Raw genomic sequence first — 24,929 nt, forward strand, 5'->3', positions numbered from 1 at the left:
CCCCCCAGGTAGATGGGTTTTCAGGGGTCCGGTGGTTATTGTCACCAAAGGTATCCACAAGGATAAGTCATACTGTACTAATTCCCATATTAGATCCCTTCTCACGGGTCACAGAGGCCGTGCTGGGTCCTAAATGTGGACCCAGGTTCCTGCGCACTTTTGAGGAGACTGGTCAGGGCGCAGGTTTCAGGACATTTTGTTTGAATTATTTTGGGGGATTTCATTTTTACTGTTGGGGACAAACCTAGGGCTGCCATGTGCTGGGAAAAGGCTTTGCCACAGCTGTAGATCAACCCTAATTATAAACTCCTAAATTCTCCCAATCCTGGAACTTTCTAGGTCCCTCACATGATGCAACCTTTGGGGGTTTCCTCACATAGAATCATGGGGTGGATTGCATCCCAAAGAGAGACAGTGGGAAATGTTCCCCAGTGTCTGCCTGTGGCTGTGGTGATGAGAGTGCTGACCAGTGGATGGCAGGGCCCATGTGAAACCCTTTTGTTTTCTACTTGAGTGGAATCTTCACCATGCCTTTTTTTTTTTTTTGAAACACAGGTTGCCCTGGAACTTACAGTCTTCCATCACCCAGACTCAGTTTCCCATGACTGGGATCACTGTCTTAAATTACTATGCCCATCTTTCTTTTTTTGTATTTATAAATCTTCTAAAAGCCAGAAGGATATAGAATTTAAAATTTTGCGGTCCAAGGCATTTTCAACAGGGGATTCTTGACCTAGGACTATCCAGACCAGTTTTTATTGTGTGGGTACTTCATTCCCGTAACAGCTTATGCTTGACAAAGAGTTCAAAGGTGTGATGTCACTGGGCATCAGGCGGTGTTCCAAATAGCAGCACCGACTCAGGTTGTAATTTAGGCTGGAGAAACTTACTAGGACCCTGGTAATCCTAGCACCCTGGGGCCTCACATGTCCTTAGTCTGATCTAGTGATGAATCAACTGCTCTTGAGGGTGGATTGGAATTCTAGTCACTGTGAGGCAGGAGCATTAGTATCCTACAGCCACTCTGGGCTCCATAGGAAGACCCTGTTTCAATAGTAAAGGGGTCACCTGCGAGTTCTTACTGTCTTCCCTGAGGCCTTCCTGCTGGAGTTAGAATAGCTGTCTCACCAAGTTGATGTAGAGGGCAGAATGTTGGTGCCTTCTATAATGAGGACTAGTGACAGATAATCTATGGAAATTCTAGAAAGATCTACAGGTATTTATGTCCTGTGCATGGGAATTGCTGGCTTCCCTGTGTTCTTTGCCTTTAATTTGCAGTCCATGGGGCACCTGGGAATGTCCCAAAACCAGGCTGCACATAGGGCTTGTCCCATAATTTTCACTTGCACCCAGTGCCTGCCTGATGGTCATAAGTCTGACAGAGCCACTGTATGCTCTCCTGAAACCTGCAGAGAGCAGTATATGGGACCCTACCATCCCCACACTGCCCATCAGTGTCTACAATGTCCCTATATGGCACTGAGATGGTCTAAGCTCGTTCCCGCCTATATGCTGCATCAGAATCTGACCATTCCTAATTTCCTCCTCTCACACCCACACTAGAAGCCCTGTACCCACACTAGCCCCAGCTGGCCTGTTGCCTACTGACATCTCATGGACTCTGCCCCAATCCCCTGCCCTACCCTGCCCTGCCCCGCCCTGCCCCGCCCTGCCCCGCCCCAATGCCCTGCCCTGCTCCAATTCCCTGCCCCAATGCCCTGCTGTGCCCTGCCCCAAACTCCTGCCCTGCCCCAAACCACTGCCCTGCCCTCACTCAGCTGACAATGTGGACATCTGAAGACAGTCACTGGACAATGGCTGACACACTTGTCTGAAGACTGGAAATGTTTCTCGATCTTGGAGAGGAAAGAAGGACCCTCCAACTACACTGTCCTCTAAGGAAGTTTATTCAGGTGAGGGATGACAGGGACTGTTTTGTCTCATGTCACACATGTCAGTAGAAAATATCCTAGGTATTGGATGCCGCTGTTAGCATTAACAGAATAAAGCACATAGTGTTGGGAAGGATAATAAATTATGAGTAGGATTAGAAAACCCCAAGCCTCTTCCAGGTCCTAAGAGAGCAAAAAATACCACCAAACACAGCATTAATATGGCAGGTTGGTTAAATCTAGTTACTAGATTCTAGTGTGATAACTATGACCCTTTTTGTGTCATGCTCAGCTTATAATGACTAGAGGACCTAAGCTTGACGGTCACCAATGCCTCTCCCTTGCTTCTCTAGCTGCTGAGCATTGAAAAGCCCTAATGAGGCAGCATCTGTGTGCAGACATACTGGATTATTCTTCTTCACTTTATCTCTCTGAGTCACCTCCACTCACAGTAAGTCAGTTTAATTCCATAAATTGGAAATGAGTCACGTGGAACATATACTTTCTCAATACAATCACAGATTTCCATGTAAAAGGTGAAACATGAACTGTCCCACCTAAGCTCTGGGCTTGCACAGACCTGCTCTGCAAAAGAAACATGTGTTCACAGCTGCAGTCTGCATTCACTATGGATGCTCTTGAGGTCCTCCCTAAACTGCATGGATTAAGATAATTATCTTGCTTTCTATCAAAAGAATTCATTATGCCAAGTTGGCCTGTAGAAGGAGGCTAGTCTCTTCTGTATTTCATCAGATGTGCTTAATGTATATAATCATCGATAGTAAGTGAAAGATCTGTTTGGAATTGAAACTGAGTGATGCTGGAGGATGATTCTGAATGCACAATGAGCAGTGGAGGCACCAGAGCCCAGTACGGATGCCTAGCAGGCTACCACATTGAGCAGGCACCGCTCAACCACCTGTACATACACATCTCCCTCTGAGATCTCTCTCCTTAATTGAAGGTGATCGTGTCCACCTAGTACACCACATGCCCTGGAAGGACAAAAGCTACCTACAGGAGCTGAGGTGATGACTCAAGGTTAGAGCATCTGCTGCTCTCTCAGAAGAACCACATGGTCCCTAACAATCATCTACAATGGGAAATGCTATTCCCTCTTTTGGATCAGTAGGGAAATGCACTCAGGAGTGGCCCAGATACATTTGAAAAAAAGAGATCCATTGAGTTTAATGATAAAAATAAATATAATCAGCAACAATAAAAAACACAGCATATGAATGATCAAGTGAAACAGCACCTATAAAAACCTATTTCCCAAAATGACGTAGATGGTCATTATCTTTGTGGTTTAATACTAATGCTGTGTTGTAAGAAAAACTGAGGCACATGGTTCTCCATTAGGATTATTCTATATTCCTTTGTGAAAATTGTCATTTTTTTCTGCAGCTCTACAGGCATGAGTGTGTGTTACTCAATATCTGGTGCACACAGTCAATAAGGAATGTGTGTTGTAGACTGATATAGACTAGGATGAGCAGAAGACATGACAGCATGGATACAGTATGTCAGTGATTACATCATAAAGTGTGTGTCCTTAAAAAAAGTCACATTATCCACACAAAAGACACTATCACCCTGTGTACCCCTTGGTAGCTTTGAATTCACTGGACCATGCACAGATCCATATCTAGCTGTCAGTTCTAAGTCTACAGGAGGGGAAAGGACCCTTGAATAAGATGGTCTTAAGAGTCAAGAGTTACAAATCAATTTTTATTCATAAGGAATACAATTTACAAAAAACATAAAATGAACAAATAAAATGGTATAAAAAATGAAAAACAGTAACAAGAATATATAACTATGAAATAACAAAAAGAAAACTTCAATGAAAATCATAACCAAAAACATTTCTTAACAGCATTTTCTTAATGAACATTTAGAAACACAGTTGTAGTGCTGTTTCTCCTGTAGGACGTGAGATGTCAAGGTAGTCCCCTCAATTGTCTCTCAAATGGTGTTGTCTGTATGAGAAAGGAGAAAGACCTCAAGGAGATAGGCTGGCATACGGATACATAAATTTAGGGTCTCTAAACATTGAGGAAATTAACTGAGAAGAAGAATATTCACCCACAAAAAGTCTTTGACTGTGAGGATTGTCGTCACAGGGAACTCCTGAGAGAGAAACTCATTCCTCAGGGGGCTGTCTTCCTGGGACCCGTCCTATGCCATGTCTCCTGCAGTTCCTGAGACCTGGGAGGAGAAGGCAGCTATTAAGACACTGATTTGGTGGGGACATGCATACCAGCTGTCAAGTTGCTGCCTTCTGTCCCCTCAGCTGCATTGGACAGACAGCACTGATCTTTTCACTGAAATCATTGCTGATATCTCTGCAGGCTGGGGAACATCACCAGCAACCCTCAAAGTACTGTGGGAGAACAAGCTGCTCCTCAGACTCTACCAGTGCAAACCAAGAATGGGGAAATGGGGAGAGACCTAATTGGGGTGCAGGAAGAAAGGAGAAGGCCACATGATACCTAGATCAAAGCCAATGACCAGGACTCATTTGCCATTTGCACTTGGTTCTTATCCCTACAATGTGCTTCCAACCATCACATGACCCCTGTATGACCTTTGTCACACGACCAAGAACTCATTCAAAACTCTTCATAGCATCCAATCTGGGACAGGGAGATGCAGTCATGTGATATGTTATTCCTCTGTCACCATTTCTGGACTGCAGTTTCAAAAAGGACAGAGAAGTATAATTGCCCATAATTCAGTTTCTGAAGAGTGGTTAACATCCCAGAATACTTGTGCAAGACAGAGCAATGAATAACTCTGTCACATGAGGTGGGTGACTGACTGGGTGTGGGGAGATTAGAAAGGTGATAGGGGAAGCAAAGATGTATCCAATAGGCAAATGGTATCACACATTGTTAATCTGACTCAGCTGCTTGTTCCTACCACATTTTGCTGGGTCTGGAGTTTGCTGGTCTTCTCCTGTTCATCTTCATCATTCGGGTTCAACTCAAACAAATATCTCTGTAACTCCTTGCTCTCCTGCTTCAATGTGACCAACTTCTTCTTCATACATGCCTGGTCCATCAGGAGCCGGCTGTGCAGGTTGCTGGAAACACACTCTGCATAGTAAGATCCTGAAGCCTCTTCCTCCCATTCCAACTGCCAAATCCCACAAACTCCACCAGGACCCAGATACCCATAAAGACTTCATAGAATACATCTCCATACATGTAAGGCTGCTGCACAAACAGCAAACAGCCAATCCAGGGAAGAATAAATTGTTTCTGTGACCCAAGCACGAATAAGAGTCCATGTCTGTCCAAAAGAACAAGGGATCTACAACTACCCATGAGAGCCCTATGCATCGGGACAGCATCAATTCGTAGGCAGTAAACAACCACAAGAGGACAGTAGAACCAAGGGAGGTCATGCTAACCATGTGGTCCACACATTGAGCTTTGTTAAACCTGGTATGACCCCAGAGCCACAGGTTGGCCTAATAACACTCTGATGCCTGAATCAGTATAGTTCTATCCAGAGCATTCTAAAGATGCATAGACACTGTGGTGAGAAGTAACAGTCTCTTATGGAACTGAAACTGAGTCCAAAAGACCCACGGCACAGTGATATTTAAACAGCAGAAGAGATGGGCCCAGAGCTGCAGGCTCTCCAGTCCAGAACAAAGAGAGGCAGCAATGGATATTCCACAAGTGATGGGCCCTTCTGACCAGTACTTACCGATAGAAGTTAATCTCCTTCTTGAGCTCCTGAAATTTCTCACGATGTTCAATGTTCTTGGTGTCTAAGTTGTGCAGTAATGACATGACCTCTTTCTCCTTTATCTTCAAGTTTTCATAAAATGGATTTGGCCTGAAGTAGGGGCTGGCCCCAGAAAGATAGAACCCAATGAACATCGAGGTTTAGGATTATATGAACTCAGGCTGTGTCCTGTACTACCCCATGCCTGGAAGGACACTTTCTGAATTCTACATATTTGGATCTTCTTCAGCTTCAGAAACTTGGAATTGTGTGCCCAGGACAACAGAAGCTAAGCATCCAGATAAAGGGTTCCCTGGCTCACTTTTTTCAATCAGGAGGGGTGGATCTGCATTCAAACCTGTTATGCTGTCAAGAGCCTAGGCCACAGATCTTACCCAACCACACACACACACACACACACACACACACATCCAGAAACCTCTGATTTCATTTTTCCTGTTTTGACAAGTGGAATGCTACAAGCCGAATAACTAATATTCTAGAGGCAGACAGTACACATAATTCTGGAGATGAGACCAGATATTGCCACAAACTTATAATCTGCCCGAGGCATACAAATGTATAGACAAATGTGACTACACAGGCAAAGAACTGTGCTGTTGAAAGTGGGGCTTCCAAAATAAAGCACTTACACCTCCATGAAACTATTATACAGGTAAATCCTGAAGTCAAAAACAGACCCCTAAATTCCAAGGGTGGAGGGACACAGAAACATATAAAAGTTGTGCATATGCATGCAGACCTGTGCACACACAGACACACAAACTGGGACACACCCACAAGAAAAGAAAAGTAAACAGACTCAGAGAATGAGAAAGAGAGACAAATATGGAAAGAGCACAATGAGAATCAGTAGAAATGTAAGCACCATTACTGTCTCAGAGTTTAAGGCACACAGACAAGAAGGAACAGGCCTGACCCTCAGGCCTTCTGGTTAAGCATTGATATGAACAATGTGGGACCTGTCACCTAAGGGTGCTGCCAGGAGATGATAGCATTCAGTCACCTTCCTAGCAAGTACAAACACTCTCCACAAACTCACAGCACCTAGAACCTTGCAAAGCTACCACCTGTCAAGGGCTTTCCAATTGTACACTGGGAACTCATGCTCCAGTGACTTTATCCCTGAAATCTTCACTCAGATCACAAGTTCAGATTTTCAACAGGTGGAATCAGAGAGTCCATTTCCAAACTCACTCCTCAGTAAGGGTCAGGTTCTGAATCTCCTCTCTATGGAGATGAGGTTTAGAACAAGGTCATTTGTTTGGAGCAATGCATACCTCTTGTTCATGGATCCACCTGTCACATAAAGGAGGCGATCTGTCAGCTCATTTCTCTCCTTGGTAGTTAGCTCTAGTTCTCTATTCAGCCTCTCCTCTTCCTCCTTGGCCTGCACCTTGTTTAGGACATTTTCAGGAGATGACGTCTGTCTGCAGGCCTCTGTAGGTAGAAGAACACAAGTGAACCCGCATGGGGCTAATGCATAGAGCATACACAGACCACAGTGAGGTCCAAACAGGAGAACATGCTTGGAAGCCAGTGTCACTGCAAGGAGTTTGGTCTATGTGTAAGAGGCATCCTAAATGGATCACAGTTCCCCCACTACTATATAGAGACCAAGAGATGTAAGCAGCCAGGTGTTCCCTATGCCCGCCCACACAGGCTTACAAGTACCAGAGAGATGCCTTCTTCAGGATTATTATCCGGTACGCAGGCTACAACCTGGTTTCAGGACTCTCACCCCTCTGGTTTCAGAAGTCAGATCATCAATTCAGCATCCACAATGACTTGATTGATCAGGGTTACTCAGATATCCTACACTGTTACTCTAGTCCAATAACTTTGCATTAAAAATCATGTAGGGGGAGGAGGACATGGTCAACAGACTTATTAATTCCCCCTACTGAAATGACAAATGCCCCAGAAGTGCCAATAGGTTACAGGCTCTTTCTCTACCTGCTCCATATAGTTTGGCTACTGTAGAAAAATATCTGCCACACAGAACCTCTAATATATGAAGGTAAGATTGGCCCCGTCAGCCAGAGGTAGTCAGAGGAGTTCTAAGAATATAAGGTCATGGCCAGGAGCACAATTCTCTCCCTCTTACTACTGTCAGATAGTCACTGAATTTAAAGAAGCAATGAAAGTGAAGTACATTGATGCCCTGTTTAATTCAGAGAAGTTATCCCCTCCATGACTCCTGATGGTGTTATTATATCAATTTAACATACCGAATGCACTGTAAAAGTAAAGACTAGAAGTTCACCCAATAATAGCATAGGCATTGCCATATCCTCCATGTGGTTATGGAGAAACTAATGATGTGAAAACCTTGACTTTCAGGAATTGTGATAATCATGGAATTCAATATCTGTGGAGATGTTCCAGTGGTTGTGGCCCATTACTAAAAAGGCCAGCGGAAGACCCACACACACACCCCTGACAGGAAGCTCAACATACACTGCCCAGAACTTACTCCACATTCCCCATGTCCTGTGTCCATCATTACCTTTAGGTTTCGTTTGCTTCACTCTAGACTCTTCTCTATCAACATCAACTCTCCCAAAGCGCCTGAGAAGACGGGCAAACATGTCTGTGGATATATCCTTTGGACACTCAGAGAAAAAGTAGAGAATTGGTTGTCACAACGATACTGGTGACATCACAGGGATTCCAAGGTCTGTCTAGGAGACAATAGAATGTCCACGAAGGGACTGCTGATGTCACGGAGAACAGACTTTGCCTCCCTGCTAATGTTCTCCCTGTACTGAGGAAAAGCTGATGTGCCCTTTTCAGGAGACTTCCCTGTGGCATAGCCACTGAGCACCACATGCTTTCAAAGCGAAATTTGACTCTAGGCTTGATTGGAAAAACCTAAGTCACTGCTATGTACCTAAATGAGTGCTTCCTCCACAATCCCTGCACAGAAATGTTTCATCCTACCTCAAATTCTCCTCAGTCAGCAATATTACCCATTAAAGATTACTGAGAAATCACACCAGTTCCTATAAGTAGCCAAAGAGGTCTCATATCTCATCATGTGCAAGTGCATGAAATCACACCCAGAAATAGCCTGTCGGGTAGGTTGCGATGTGGGTGTGTGTTATAGGTACAACCTGAAGCTTTGTGCTTAACATTTGACAGTTGCCACCAGATTCCTTAGGAGAAAGAATTGCATTCATTATGGTCCTGGCAACAATGTGGTGATCTGTTAGCAGAGGAAACTGAAATATTGGATCCACCAGTGAATGCACCCTCAGGCTGAGTGTGGGGCTCTCCTCTCTGCACTTAAGTTACCAAAGTAGGATTGCTTACAGGCCTCTCTAAGCTATAACGTGTGATTTCATCTGAAAAATAAAATAGTCAGCAGATGTGTGTGTTTGCGGGGGTGCAGCCAAAGGAGTAGGACAAGCCTAGAGACATAACTCAGTGGACAGAGTAAGAAACAAGCATCTTCACTCCTGTTTCATGGATCACCCCACAAAACACAAAAGCATTTATCGTACTAAAAAAAAAAAAAAACCAAGTTATTTTATTGAAAGCATACACTAATACTGTTTACAGTATTAGTAGCAAAGCTCAGATTTTGGGGGCAGATCCATGACTTGAACTATCTTACAGACAACATATAAAACAATAAATAAATAAATAAATAAATAAATAAATAAATAAATAAATAAGGAAAAAAAACAGAAAAATAAAAAAACACAAAATGCACAAGCCTCTCATGTGAAGTTACAGAAGAGTGATCCAGTGGTCACTTCTGACCAGGCCATTTTAGCTATGACAGTGCATAGTGACCCTTAATCTGATGGGTCATATATAAAGCTTTGTGCAATTTTGTCATTTTAACAAACCTCATCCAGAACATACATAACGACACAGGATATGATTGCCATGTCCTTGCTGTGTATCAAGTTATTTTTCTGTATCCTTGATTGTCAGGCCTATTACAGCAACAATCTGAGATGGCTGGTAGACTTGGAAGAAAGTGGATATGAAAGATCCCCATTTATATATCAGTACAGCCATTTCTTAAGCATGAGAATCTTTTAAGCTGGCCCTCGCTTAGCCCCTAGACGTTAGACAATAGACCAGAAAGTACAGAAAGCACATTCCCACCCACTCTCTAGGAAGCTGCCCGACCATAAGAACAGAGGGTATAGAACATATTTACTGCAGGGCAATTACAAGACAGGAAACATCTCTGGGAAGCTGACTGACCACTATAGAAGTGAGATGTCCTTGGTACTGAATGCAGCTGTGCTATAGGCTGACATAGCTATAGCCTTGTCCTGGGAACTCCAGAAGAGAAACACCTGCCAATACAGATATCCTTGGTCCTTGTCCTGGAAACCCCAGGATAAGAAAAACATGTATCAAGTCAGACGGCCTTCATACTGAAATAGCTGCATCGATGTGGTTACGGCCTTATCCCAGGAATTCCAGGACGAGAAACATCTGCTTAGTTATCCTTGGCACGAAATAGCTGAGCTAAGGAAACTGTGTAATCTTAACTGACATTTTAAGCTGTATATTTCTGTTGTTTGAGGCTCCTCACATCCCTCCTGCGTGAGGACCGTGTCGAGCCCCAGTGCATTGGTATCCCAAAGTAAACATCTTGTTTTTACATCAAGACTGAGTCCTGTGTGTTCATGGGGTGGTGATTGTCCTCAGGACTGGAGCGAGAGTCTCCTCTGTCTGAGGGTCTTTCAGATAAAGCTATAGTTGTGGGTTACACACCTCAGCTCTCATTGGCTAATGCTGTCCTCACAGTCCTTGGAGGCCCCTTTGTAAGACGACCTGTTGGAAAGTGGAAGCAGCTTTATTTGAGCTCAAAGTGAACCTGACGAGCAACGTAGACAACAAGATGGGGTAATTGAGAACCTGTCTAAAACCAGCACAGAAACCCACCCTTCATTCAAAGCATCATCTACCAATTCTTGAATTTTTACCATTCTCTGCCAACCAGTCTTTCATTCAGGAAAGGTAGAAAAGAACTGGAAATGATCTTTGTATTCTAAGGACCTTGATCTGTCTTTCCTTAGGTCCACGTTAAGAACAAATGAAATGGGTATCACCATCTGAATAACTTAGTATCACCTACTCAGCATTTCTAGCCTAATACTGTGCCTATGGCAATCTCAAGCTTCCCTAATGTTGCTGTCCCAACAAGAAGAATGAAGAACTGAGGTCAAACCCCAGTGAACCTTTCAAGGGGTTAGAAGAAAGCCATCAGAGATACTGCACTTCTTTGTCCTTAGATTAAATCAAGATGATACAACGTGAATCGATTGTGCTATTCAACCATACATCTTCCTCACAACCCCACCTATCTGAGGTCATTGCTTGGCAGAATTCATGCCCCACCATCCTAGATATTTCTTGATTCATTGCTGCCAAGGGCCAGGTTTCCTAAGTTTTGTTTTTTATAGAATTGGGTGTAGTCAATCATAGTTGCCCTCTGTAAGAAATGACAAATATCTATAATAACTGACCACACTGTACTTGTGTATACAAGTACAGTAGTGGAAAATTCAGCATAACTGAGGAGTGGGAAATCACCACTGTGTCCTGGCCTTTCTCTGCCCATATCACAGCTCACAGGCGGCTGGGGCAAACCTTGAGTTCCTCTGTAGAAACAGAGTGATGTTGAATGGACACTGAGCAGGCAGAGCAACACAGCTGAGGCAACTCAATTCCAGCAACAAATGCATTATTTGTTTCCCATCTTAACAGCTCCTTTTGAGGACTTGTCCCCACACCTAGCTTAAACACAGCAATTTTCATACATGCCCGCCTGCTATTTCATATTGTTGCTGTAATACGCCTCCACATCATAGATTTCAAAAAAATATATACCTAATACTGAAAAGGGTGATGCTTGTCATCATCTAGTGCATTGGGGGCCCAGGTATGGCCACAAATAACCAGGACACAGGGGATGCAGAGCAAAGGCAGATGCAACTGCATGCAGCTGCAAGCTTATTAACCCTTATACAGGCATGAATATGGATTACCTCACATTACCTTTTGGCAAGATATAATAAGATCGTTATTCCCATGATACCAGGAACAACCGAGGCAAGACTAGGCAAAGAAGTAAGACTAAGCCAAGGTTCTTCTTAAAATATCTGTATAGCAAACCACCCCTCTTCCTAGTATCACAATATACTTGTCATAACCCAGAGAGCATGAGAGCCTCTTCCACAAACATAGGACGTAGTACAACATAGTGTGAGGTAAAGTGAGAAAAACATTCCTTCTCAAGGGCAGCATTGCAGCCCCTGCTTGCATCTCTCAGCCGTCTTTCCTTGATCCTGTCTGGGAAGTGTATCTCAGTGACTCCACAATTTCTTTCTTTGTTCTTTTGTTTTAAAAGTAACACTGTCTATAACACAGCTAAATGTCCTCAAAGGGGTTTTATCATGCAAAAAGAAAGCAATATAATATATAATATAGGCAACCTTTAATGAGTGTATCTATTTTCTTAGGGGTATTTTTCAGATATCTTCCCAGATTTGGATTTAACTTTGGTAGTTGTTATCTGTCTAGAAAATCAACAATATCAAATAAATATTTCAGTTTCCTGGCGTAAAGTCCTCGGGAGTAAGAACTAATGATTTTGGAATTTGCTCGGTGTCTGTTGTTATGTCCCTCATTTCATTTCTGATTTTTAATTCATGTATTGTCTCTCTTGTGCATTGTTAGTTTGAGGAAGGGGTTGTCTCTCTTGTGGATCTTCTCAAAAAAAAAAAAGAGGAAGAAAAGACAGCTCTTGCTTTCCTTGACTTTGTATTTTTCTCTTTGTTTCTAAAGGCTTGATTTCAACCCTGAGTTTATTGCCCTTCATCAGATCCTACCAGACTCTCTATGGGATGAGGCTTTGTCTCACTTAGTAACAGCAGCATGGAATAAATGAAGCTTCTGCTGATCTCTGTTGTGGTGTTGCACATCACAATCTCACCGAAAACCATGCATAGCCTGGTTATAGGCTCTATTAAAGCAGCCCAATATTTCAGTGTTCCCTGCAAGGTGCCATGGAACGGTAGTAACATAATTCTGCATGCACATCGACAGGTTTCTCCACGGTCTTCTGGGTCATTTGATAATAATTTATAGTGAGTTCATGGATGAACACACACACACACACACACACACACACACACTTTACTGACATGGTGCATATTCTTTGCACACCAAAAATAAAGTGAGAATTACTGAAAATGCACCAATAGTGCAATCGACGGAGGGAGCTGTGGGGAAGCTGGGGCTTAGAGTTACTTAAAAGACCGATGCAGATTCTCCTTCTATTGGAGGAGAAACTTGATAGACAATGTGGTTCTTTATTTTCTTTCTCTAGAGCACACAGGACTAGGGTGGCAGCTAGGGCTTTGAGTGTGTTTGGCAAGTACTGTAGCACTGAATTAAATCCTAGGGCTGGAACCCTATTAATCATCTACAACAATTACAGGGCAGGCTGGATGACGACACTCAGCTGACAATGTGGACATCTCAAGACAGTCACTGGACAATGGCTGACACACTTGTCTGAAGACTGGAAATGTTTCTCGATCTTGGAGAGGAAAGAAGGACCCTCCAACTACACTGTCCTCTAAGGAAGTTTATTCAGGTGAGGGATGACAGGGACTGTTTTGTCTCACGTCACACATGTCAGTAGAAAATATCCTAGGTATTGGATGCCGCTGTTAGCATTAACAGAACAAAGCACATAGTGTTGGGAAGGATAATAAATTATGAGTCGGACTAGAAAACCCCAAGCCTCTTCCAGGTTCTAGGAGAGCAAAAAAAAAAAATAATAATACCACGAAGTACAGTATTAATGGGATAGTTTGGTTAAATCTAGTTACTAGTTTCTATTGTGATACCTGTTGTCAGTGCCTGCGCGACCTTGTGTGAATATCGGGTGTAGGTTTGTGGGGTTGAAAGAAAACACGTACACGGGTCACCCCTTATTTAGCCAGTGCCACCAAGGCTTTACTGAGATCTCCTTATATACCAGAGGCAAAAGCTGTGGAAAAACAACAAGGCAGGTGAAAATCCCCAACCAGGAAAATAGGACAAGTCTGTGTGGTGAAAGTTCCAGCCCAATCAGGGGCATAAACAGCTTCTTAAAAACAAGAAGCAGGAAAGCTCAGTGGGGAGGAAGGGTGCCATGGAAAATCCCAGCCCCAAATCAGGGGCTAAGAGCAGCTGTCAAAGGTGTAAACAATTTCTTGCTATAGCAGGCTGAAAGGCTCAGCGAGGGGGGAGGGAAACACCAAGGTAGGGCCCAACAGGAGCCTTCAAGGGTGGCTCTAATGTTTCACTTTCCTCTGCCAACTGGCCTCCACACTGTTTCTAGCACCATAATGATTTCAGGTCTTCCTCCTAAGGAATTTTGTGGCAACCATTGAATGCTAAGCACAAGGCTTCATGAGTGTTCCCCTATCACACACCCATGTTGCAACCTTCCATGCAGGCTATTTCTTGATGTGATTTCAAGCACCTGTACATAATAAGACAGGAGAAAAATTTGACTGCATATTCAAACTGGTATTATTTCTCAGGAATTTTTAATGGCTAATATTGGTGAAGGAGGATAATTTGAGTTAGGATGAGACATTTTTGGGCAGGATTTGGAAGGAAACATTCATTTAGATGCATAGGAATTACTAAGGTTTTTATAATCAAGCCTTGAGGAAAAATTGGCTCTGGAAGCAGGAGGTGCTCAGTGGCTCTGCCCCGGGAAAGTCTCCTGGAAAGGACACCTCAGCTTATGCTCAGTACAGGGAGAACATTAGCAGGGAGGCAAAGTCTGTTCCCCATGACATCAGCTGTCCCTTCTTGGACATTCTATTGTCTCCTAGAGGGTTCTTGGCGTCCTCTGCTATGTCACCAGTGTTGTAGTGACAACCAGTGCCCTAGTTTCTCTCAGTGTGAGTCTGGCGGTTACAAGCTAAGACATGTTTTCCAGTCTTAGAAGTGTTTTGGGAGGGGGGATGTCGATTGTGGAGAGACTAGGGTGAAGGAGTCTGACCTTTCGTCTCACAGAAATGATGGACAAAGAAAGTGGTTCTGGGGAATGTGGAGTAAGTTCTGGGCAGTGTCTTTTGAGCTTTCTGTGGAGGCGGGGGGAGGGATGGTGGGGGTCCTGCAAGCTTAAGCTGACCTTTCTAGCAATTGGCCACAACAACTGGAGCATCTGCAAAGGAATTGAATTTCCATGAATATCACAATTCCTGAAAGTCATGGATTTTAGAACATTAATTTTCCCATCCCCAAAGAAAGGATATGGTAAGGCCAATGCTACTATTCTGTGAACTTCTGGCCTTTACTTTTAAAGTTGATTTGTGGCTTGTTTTTTGTTTGTTTATTTATTTATTTAGTGGGTAATATTATTTATTGCCAAAGTCAAACATCTGGGTTACATCCTGGGACCCACACGACAGAAGGAAAGAAATGGCTCCTGAAAGTTATTTGGTCATGTGCTGCACACAGACAGACACACACTCACACACACACACACACACACACACACACACACACATTCACACACACTCATACTCATACTCATACTCACACTCATACATACACACTCACACACACACACACACAAACTTTGAAGCAAAAGTAATTTTTCTTAGAGTCTGATATAATTGGGCCTAATAAAAACAGCCTTGGGTGTAGTTCCTCTATAATTAAATAGTACTCATGCTCTCAGGCAAAGAGTTTAAAGTTTATAGGTACCTAATAAACTAGCATTGGGACATATGAAGAACATTTAAATGTTCAGCTGAAATACAACGAATAGCTAATTTAATTTGTTAAAAGTGAAAGCATACATAATTCTGAAGGTTTTTATACTAGTTTTATTATACATATAACTATGAAAGAGAAAACATACATACTTGATCAATGAAATGAGGAAGAGTGATTTAATGAACAGAAAAATGGATGGTACTTCAAAATTTCCATGATTACATATTATCTATTTAATTCCCTCCACAATAGCAAGAAACGGACATTACTATTTATGCGACATTACAGATACATAAACCGAGAAAATATTGTTTGGCCTGATTATCTGAGCTTTTTAAAGGTTTAGTTAATTGACAGAGCTGTGGTTTAAAATTAGGGTCCATATTCTTCTGTTTTAAATGTGTGACACTTTTCTCTTTTTTTCTCCATCTTTATTAAATTGGGTATTTCTTATTTACATTTCAATTGTTATTACCTTTCTGGGTTTCCAGGCAAACATCCCCCTAACCCCCCCTCCCCTTCTCTATGGGTGTTCCCCTCCTCATCCTCCTCCCATTACCACCCTCCCCCCAACAAGCCCCTTCACTGGGGGTTCAGTCTTGGCAGGACCAAGGGCTTCCCTTTTATTTCTAGTGGGTGCTTCTCTCCCTGCTCCTTGGGAAGTGGATGGGGGGAGGCCCGGGCCTGAGGTGAGTTGGAACTGGGGTAGAAAGGCATAGGGTCTCCTAGGTGAGAATGCCAAACCACCACTGCTGCTGCAGCCACCATGGAGAAGCCCTTGTTCCTGCTGCAGGGAGGAGAGTCTGGTGCCCACAAGATGGCTGAAGGGGAGCTGAGAGTGGACAGCTTCATCACCCGCCTGCTGGAGGTATGAGGATATCGTCCGGGAAAAATTGTGCAGATGACTGAAGCAGAAGTCCGAGGGCTGTGTATCACGTCTCGTGAAATCTTTCTTAGCCAGCCAACAGCTGTGAACACAGGTTTCTTTTGGAGAGCAGGCCTGTGCAGGCCCAGAACCTAGGTGGGACAGTTCAAGCTACCCTTTTTCCATGGCCAATCTCAGATCATATTCAGAAAGTATTTCTTGGGCTAAAGAGATGGCTTCGTGGTTAAGAGCACTGACAGCTCTTCCAGAGGTCCTGAGTTCAAATCCCAGCAACCACATGGTGGCTCACAACCATCTGTAATGAGATCTGATGCCCTCTTCTGGTGTGTCTGAAGACAGTCATGGTGTACTTGTATATAATAAATAAATAAATAAATCTTTAAAAAAAAAAGAGTATTTCTTCCAGGTGATGGATTTCCAATTTATGGAATTGAACTAACTTACTGATGGTGGAAGTGACACAGAGAGTTAAAGTACAGAAGGAATAATCCAGAATGTCCACCAACAGTTGCTGTCACCCCAGGGCTTTTAAAAGCTCAGCTGCTAGAGAAGCAATGTAGTCTTTGGTTATTCTCAAGCTTAGGTCTTCTAGTCATTATAAGCTGACCATGACACAAAAAGAGTCATCTACATCAAAATAGAGAATAGTAACTAGATTCGCACCACACTATCACATTACTACTGTATTTGAGGTTCTCAGTTAATATCTAAGAACCTGGAAGAGGCCTGGGTCTTGCTACACATACTCATAATTTATGTCCCCATTGTCAGCTGAGATTCTTCACGCAGCCTGGGGTCAAGGAGGTCATCCCACAAAGCACAAAACACCCATCTCAGATAAACATGTATGGTTTATTGAATCCAAAACATCCATGAATTTCAGGACACAATTAAATGTTGAAACCTAAGGATAATAGATAGAGAAGAGAATTAAGATTTCTAGTTCATAGATCCAGTAAACACCTTCAACAAATCATAGCAGCAAACTTCCATAAGGTAAAGAAAGAAAAGGCCATAAAGGTACAACAAGCCTACAGAACATCAAACTAATTGTACCAGAAAAATTCCTCCATTCACATAATAATTAAAATGCTAAATGCACAGATCAAGAAAGAACATTAAAAGGGGTAAGGTATAAATATCTAGTAACAAATAAATTCAGACGTATCTGAATTACACCAGACTTCTCAACAGAGATTCTAAAAGTCAGAAAATCTTGGGCAGATGTAATGCAGACACAGGCTCCTATATCCAGCATAATCCTCAATCAACATAAAAGGAGGAACCAGGATATTTCATGACAAAACCAAATTTAAAGAATTCTTTTCTGTAAGAAAGCACAACAGAGGCTAATAGGAGGAAAACTCCAAGACAATGAACTAAACTATACCCAAGAAAAACCAAGAAATTAATCTTCTCTCAATAAGTTAAAAAAAGAGAAGCACACAAACGTAATTTCACCTATAACCAGAAAAAGAAGAGAATGCAGCAATCATTGGCTTTAATATCTGACCAGATCTTCTTTCCCTAATCCCCAAGCTCCCAGGGGCCAAACTGCCAGCCAAAGTGTATGCAAGGATGGCTCTATGGTTCAAGGTGAGGCCTGTTGCCCCACCAAATGCAGATCCTAGAGGTGTGAGGTGGGAATGGATATGTGTGGGTGGGGGAGCCCTGTCACATAGGCAAAGCTGTGCAGAAATGGGATGTAAATTTGATGAGGGGAGTCTGGAAAGCAGGACAACAGTTGAAATGTAAATAAATAAAATAACCATTTAATAAAAAATAGCCAAAAATAAAATAACAAGTAAAAAGGTAAATGAAAATTAAACCAAACCAACCAACCAAACAAACAAAAACCCCTGTAGTGTATTGGCCTAATGCTGCTTGTATTTTAATGCTAATTTGTAGAACTCAAGACTGGTTAACCCCAAATAACTGACCCTGCTCCCAGTTAACTGTGATTATAAAGAAGCCAACAGCCAACAGCTGCACAGCAGACAGATGGGGGAGGTGAGTTTCTGAGGGCTTTGCTAGAGAGGATCATGGGGAGGGAAGAAGGAAGAAGAAGCTGCCATAGAATAAAGGAAGAAAATGTGTGATGGAGAGGAGAGAGGAAGAGGACAGCAGCCATGGTTAAGGGAGAGGAGAGCCTGGTCCTGAGAGCTGTCTAAGGGGAACAAAGAGCAGCCAAGATGCTACACAGTCAGTGAGAGTTAAGCGTTATTGTTTGGAAAGTAGGTCTGATACCATGGAGGGCAGGCAGCTGCCCAGCTACTGTGCTGACTAATGTACACTAAAATAAATTTAACACAATATGAGTAACCAGTAAGACAGCTATGTAGAGGATCCTAAAAGGAATACTTTAGTTTGAAGGGAAGGACAAAATACCAGAGAACACAGGGGATAAATTAATAAAACTAGGAAAGTTAATCAAAGAAGACTGTGAAAACCACAAAAATTAACAAAATGACAAAATTTAATGCATAGGTTTAAATAATAATTACATATCACTAAACTCAATATCTAGGGTGGTGGGGCATGAATTCTGCCATGGTCTGAACTCAGAAAGGTGGGGTTGGGAGAAACATGTCTGGTTAAATAGTCCACCCACATTGTGTCAATGTGATTTAATCTAAGGACAAAGAAGTGGAGCATCTCTCACGGCTTTCTTCTAACCCCTTGAAAGGATCACTGGGGTGTGGCCTCAGTACTTCATACTTCTTGCTAGGTCAGCGAAACTCAGGGAAGCTTGAGATTGTCATAGCACAGTATTAGGCTAGATATACTGAGTAGATGATACTAAGTTGTTCAGATGGTGATACCCATTTGCATGTGTTCTTAATGTGGACCTAAGGAAAGAGAGATCAAGGTCCTTAGAATAGAAGGAACATTCCCAGTCCTTTTCTACCATTCCAGACTGAAAGGCTGGTAGGGAGAAAGTAGTAAATAATAAAGAATTAATAGATGATGCTTTGAATGAAGGGTTGGTTTTTGTGCTGGTTTTAGACAGGGTCTCAAGTGTCCCATGTTGCCCTCTCCCTGGCTGGCCCGGTTCACTTTGAACTCAGATAAACCTGCTTCCACTTTCCAATAGATAGTCTTACAAGATGGGCCTCCGAGGTCTCTGAGGACAGCATTAGCCTTTGACAGTTGAGGTGTGCAACCCACAACTATAGTTTTAGCCACTTTGTTCCATGTCTACCAGCTATTTCAGATTGTTGCTGTTCTATGCCTGACAATCAAGGACACATAAAAATAACCTGATAGACAGCAAGGACATGGTGATCACATCCTTGCCTCTGCTGTATGTTCTGGATGAGGTTTGTTAAAATTCCAATATTGCAAAAAGCTTTATATAGGGCCCATCACATTAAGGGTCACTGTTCACTGTTTCATCTAAAATGGCCTAATCAGAACTGACCGCCAGACAACACTTCCTGCGAAGTTCCTATGAGAAGCTTAAGTTTTTTGTGTTTTTTCTTCTTCCTTCCTTCCTTCCTTCCTTTCTTTCTTTCTTTCTTTCTTTCTTTCTTTCTTTCTTTCTTTCACTTTATAGGTTTAGAGGAATGTATTTTGGGCCACGGATCTGCCCCTAGTATCTTAGCTATGGATGTGATCAATCAGTGTTAGTGTATGCATTCAATAAAATGTCCATTTTTGACTAAGGTAGATGCTTCTGTGTTTTGTGGGGTGACCCATTGTCAATGTGTAGTGAGTTGGGGCCCTGGGTATGGTCGCATACCCCAGGACACAGGGGATGCAGAGCAAAGGCAGAAGAAACTGCACGCAGTTGCAAGCTTTATTAATCCTTATTAAGCTAAGAATATGCATTACTACAATATTCATTGTGTCAAGATACCATAAGATTATTATTCCCAGGATACCAGGAACAATGAGGGAAGATTAAACAAAGAAAGACGAATAAACGAAAGCTTCTTCTAAAAATATTCATATAACAAATCACCTCTCTTATTATAATCAAAATATACTCACCATTACCAAGAGAGCGTTAGAACCACTTCCACAGAAACGGGACACAGCAGAACATAATTTAAGGCCAAGTGAGAAAAACATTTTCTTCTCCAGGGCGGCATTCCAGCCCCTACTTGAATCTGTCACCAGGCCTTTCTTGACCCTGCCTGGGAGCTGCAATTCTATGTCTTAACAATTCCTTCTTTTTTCTTTTGTTTTAAAGTAACACTTTACATAACATAGCTAAAGGTCCTTGTAGGGGTTTAGTCATGTAAAAATAAAGCAACATAATACATAATGTACATAAGATTATGGCAAAACTAGCTCCTCCCATGCTATGGAAAATCCTTTGAAGCCAAGCCTTGGGATCTAATCCTGTCAATTGATCAGCCAATAATTTCGCTATTTCCATAGGGGTAGTATCTTCTAGCTGTTTACCAAAAGACATTCGAACATCATATTTCAAGGCATTAATTACTTTTGAAGCACTTTCATTACCCTCTAAATAGGCTTGAATTAACTTCCAATCATGTTCTGTGTCATTATCCATATATTTACTAACAGAAAAGGAGTAGGATTTCATCATGATAAGCAATATAGGCCCGATAACTGGCATTGGCCGCAGCAGAAGAAACCATGAGTAAAACACACATTGCTAAGAATAAGTGCTCAGCAGTAAAGGACTTTCCTGAAGGGGACAAAATTATTCCTTTCAGTGCTTAATCGCTTCACCTGACCCCACAGGTAATAGGGTTGTCACTGCACGGATCCTTATCCATTGTTGTTTGTGGACACTAAGAGAAGCCAGGGCCTCAGTAATGGAGGACACCTCCTCATCTCCTGAGAACATCCATCAGGAGAAAATGGAGCTGGTTTAACTGGATTCCTTTGAGGGTAGGGAGCAGTTCTTATTATTCTGTGCTTGGATCCATCTCCTGGGTAGCCAGAATAGTCTCCCATCCTGTAATGAGACAAAACCCTCTCCCCTATATACAATGATGTCCCTTCCTGCCATTCAGCTTCCCGGGCAATTTTTATCCATACTGTCTGTTCCATGCCTTCTGGGGGGAAGTTCAACAAAGTGTCTATCGGCTCTTGATATAACTTCACCTTGTGGTAAATTAAGAAAATTAATAACATATAATGCTTGTGCCAATATAGCTCTGGGACTGGTCTGCAAACTCCATTCAGGTTGCATAAGGCCATCTCTTTCCCCCCTTTTTAATTTTATAATTTGTCATTTCAGGGTATGGTGAATTCTTTCAACAAAAGCTTGTCCTTGTGTATTGTGTTCTGTACCAGTAATATGTACAATACAATATCGTTGACAAAATTGTTTATATTGATAAGAAATATATGTTGGTCCATTATCAGTTTTAATTTTAGAAGGCAGTCCCATAACAGCAAAAGTTTCCAATAGATGCTGTATAACATGAGCAGTGCGTACTCCTGGCAATGGTGTAGCCCACACAAATTTTGAAAAATTATCTATGCTTACATCTATATGTGAAAGGCGACCAAACTCAGAAATATGGGTTATATCGATCTGACACGATGTATTAAGTTGCATCCTTCTGGGATTAATTTTAGATGGAAAACATTTTATACGTGAAGACTGACACATAGGACAATTAGCAATAATTTGTTTGGCTTGAGAATAGGGAAGCTTATATTTAATATGTAAATATCCTGTATTGGCATGATTATGACTGTGTTCTTCTGGGGTAGCAAATGCCACTAATTGATCTACCATATGATTGCCAAGTGTTAAAGATTCTGGAAATTTTGAATGAGATCTAGTATGTGTAATAAATATTCTAGAGTTTCATAATAACAATAGTCCTTTAATATGTGAGAATAACATTTAATATAGGCTTAGATGTAGAAACAACAGCAGTCGCAATATTCTGTACTACTCCTACAACATAAGCAGACTCAGCTATAATATTTTTACATCATGAGTAAAATCCTGGAATACATTAATTACCGCTAATAATTCATTTTGTTGTACTGACCCAAAAGAAGATTCTTGTCCCCAAAATTTATCTTTGGTCCAATAAGCCATCTTGGTGTTAGAGCCATCTGTAAACACAGTAAAGGCTGATGGTAATGGATCAACAGAAATTAGTGTATTTATCAAATTTTTTTTTTCTTTTTTAAAGCAATCCCACAATTTACTATGGGGAGGATGAAATTCAATATTTCCAGTGTAAGAAATCATGGCTAATTGAAAAACCTCAGACATCTGCATTAAATATTCCCCTTTATCTTTGCTTAATGGGAAAACAATAGCAGCACAATCATATCCCCACAGAGTAACAGGTCTTTGTATGCCTTGCTGAATAATTAAAGAAATTTGTTCCTCATAATTTGTTAATGTTTGGTTAAAGTTTTATTTAATATAAACCCATTCTAAAGGCAACTCATCCTGAGCGAAAGTGCCTGTTGGATAATCAAGAGTATTTAAACATATAATTTAATAACTCTATCTGGATCAATACGTGCCAAATATGCATCTTTCCATTTTCAGAAAAGATACCCTTGCATGCCTTCATATAAGCATTAATATCCCCAGCCTCCTTTATAGGTAATAATGCTCTCCTGTACTCTTCATTAGCATTTTCAAAAGCAAGCATTTGCAGCAGTTGTCCTCCAGCTTCCTCTCCTACCATTGTTCTTTCCAATGTTAATTTTAATATACATAAAAACTTAATATATGGTTCATAGAAAGCTACTACCTTTTTCAACCAACCAGTATCATCCTTTATAATAAGTCGGTTGGGCCACACCTTGAATCGATGCTGGCCTAATTATAGGAAAAGAAAAAGCAGGTGAATTCGTCATCATCATCGTGTGAATCTAATGGTCAACATGCCATCCTCCGGAAACTACTTAGAAAAACCTGCTTCAGGCAGTGGTGCAGAGGGCAAAACTTTTACTTTCGTTTTGTCTTAATGAAGCTCTAGCTTCTTGTTCTGTATTCGTTATTACCCTGTCTGCATTCATGGCCTTGAACACAGTAAAAATTACAGCCCAAAGAGACCAGAAATTGGAATCTTTTTGCCCTGCCTGACAGCCTTTTTCACCTTAACTTTCACTTTGACCCAGATATCAGAATCCCTGGAACCCTCGTCAGGGAACCATGGAGTTTACTCTTGCTGTCTCTAAACACTTTTCTAAACCAGACTGAGAGACATGAATTCCCTGCACTCTTAAAGATGCTTAAGCATAGCGAGATGAAGAGAAGATTTATCTTGTCCCATTTCCTTGTAATAAAATGTACTTACCTTATCTGACTGTCCAGACTTACCTTCAGGGACCCTGTTCCAGTGCCATAGGTCGATGTCTAGGGTGTTGGGAGCCCTGCGTCCAGTCTCATTCCTTTCTGTGTTTCCCGATGCTCAGTGGCCATGCCACTCCAGCATGCTTTGAAATGAACCAGTCCGCCGACACCACCACCACCACCACCACCACCACCACCACCACCACCACCACCAGCACCACCACCAATTTGGTTTTGTAAATAAAGTTTTATTGACATCGCCATCCTCAGCATTTACATCCTGTTCAGTGCTGCTTCTGGCTGCAGCTGCAGGGCTTAGGAGCCACAGAGCCCTTTAGGATCCCAGAGCTGAGATCATTGACCATTTGCCTTGTTTGTGAAAGAGGTGACTGACCCCTGTGCTCGAGGTGGCCTTTCCGTGCCCCTTATCCCATAGCATAGGTCTCTGTGCCATCCTCTCCCTTTGCTGTGGTGTGCACTTCCTGGTACATTTCTGTTAGCTCTTGACATTTCCAGAGCATTGGGTCTTGCAAATTGAATTTGCATGGCACCAGGAATAGACCTGATAGCAGGGTGTGGGACACTCCCTATGGGGACCCTGCCCAGGGGCATAAGCTTACTTTTCCAGTCAACTCCCTGAACAGTGAGCCTTTGTGGGACAAGATACTTCACGACATGACTTGACCTCTCTGCAGTGCACCCAATCCCTGCTTGGCTCAGATGAGTTTGTGTGTGTGTCCCCAGTAGAGACAGCACTCTGTGTGGTGGCATTGACAGGGCATCCAGGAAAGTCAAAACCAGAGGGACATGTCGGGCAGTTGGAAGCAGATGTCTGCGTCCATGGAGAGAAGGATGGACTAGACACTCCTACAGGGGGTGAGCTGAGAAGCACTTCCTTGGCTTTTTCACAGCCGTGTAGGCTGCATGCCATGCTGTGTACCCATGCTGTGCTGAAGCCCCAGGCTTTGAGTCTCCCACAGCTGCTGTGTCCTGGGTCCAGGGTAGGATTAAGCAGACTTCAGCAGGAGAAAGGTGAAAACCCTGGTTGCAGGGTGGGGATGGCATAGTCATAACACTCCTGCACATGAGGCCCCTGACTTAGAGCCGTACAGCAACTGTGACAAGCCAGCTCTGGTGACACTCATCTGCAATGCCAGGCCATGGGGGGTAGAGGCAGTAGGATCAGTTGTTTAATTATCCTTGGCTACACGGCAAGTTCGAGGCCAGCCTGGGCAACTTTGTCTATGAAAATAAGACAAAATGAGGTCTTGACTCTGAGCATCACTGCCTGTACCTGGCATGGTTGCCCCACCCCAGGTAAGAAACCCCTCTGTCCAGAGGCCATAACTGCAGGAGACCCCTGGCCAAGTGT

At 42.5% G+C, this 24,929-nt stretch overlaps 1 protein-coding gene across 1 annotated transcript; it reads right to left on the reverse strand.

Moving 5' to 3' along the window:
• Positions 1–3,604: 3,604 nt before the first annotated feature.
• Positions 3,605–23,674, reverse strand: LOC147999025 (disks large homolog 5-like). Its single transcript, XM_087595955.1, has 8 exons — positions 23,585–23,674; positions 23,013–23,080; positions 22,290–22,356; positions 6,935–7,094; positions 5,613–5,756; positions 4,818–4,980; positions 3,981–4,103; positions 3,605–3,874 (listed from the first exon to the last, which is right to left on the reverse strand). Exons 3-7 carry the CDS (start codon positions 22,354–22,356, stop codon positions 4,074–4,076), a joined length of 564 nt encoding a protein of 187 aa, XP_087452081.1. The 5' UTR covers positions 23,013–23,080; positions 23,585–23,674; the 3' UTR covers positions 3,605–3,874; positions 3,981–4,073.
• Between the last annotated feature and the right edge of the window lie 1,255 nt (positions 23,675–24,929).

Source organism: Rattus norvegicus, chromosome 19 (genome assembly GCF_021556685.1).
Source record: "Rattus norvegicus strain SHRSP/BbbUtx chromosome 19, alternate assembly SHRSP_T2T, whole genome shotgun sequence".
In the NCBI taxonomy this organism is placed as follows: domain Eukaryota; kingdom Metazoa; phylum Chordata; class Mammalia; order Rodentia; family Muridae; genus Rattus; species Rattus norvegicus.

What these genes read in the sequence shown, in the direction of transcription:
- LOC147999025 (XM_087595955.1), bottom strand. Translation starts at nt 22,356, where the DNA reads ATGGCTCTAACACCAAGATGGCTTATTGGACCAAAGATAAATTTTGGG. An exon ending in GGACAAGAATCTTCTTTTGG is followed by an intron (nt 7,095 to 22,289) that starts GTCAGTACAACA and finishes TTCTACCTACAG; the next exon opens with AGGCCTGCAGACAGACGTCA. An exon ending in AAGGAGATTAACTTCTATCG is followed by an intron (nt 4,981 to 5,612) that starts GTAAGTACTGGT and finishes GTGTGTTTCCAG; the next exon opens with CAACCTGCACAGCCGGCTCC.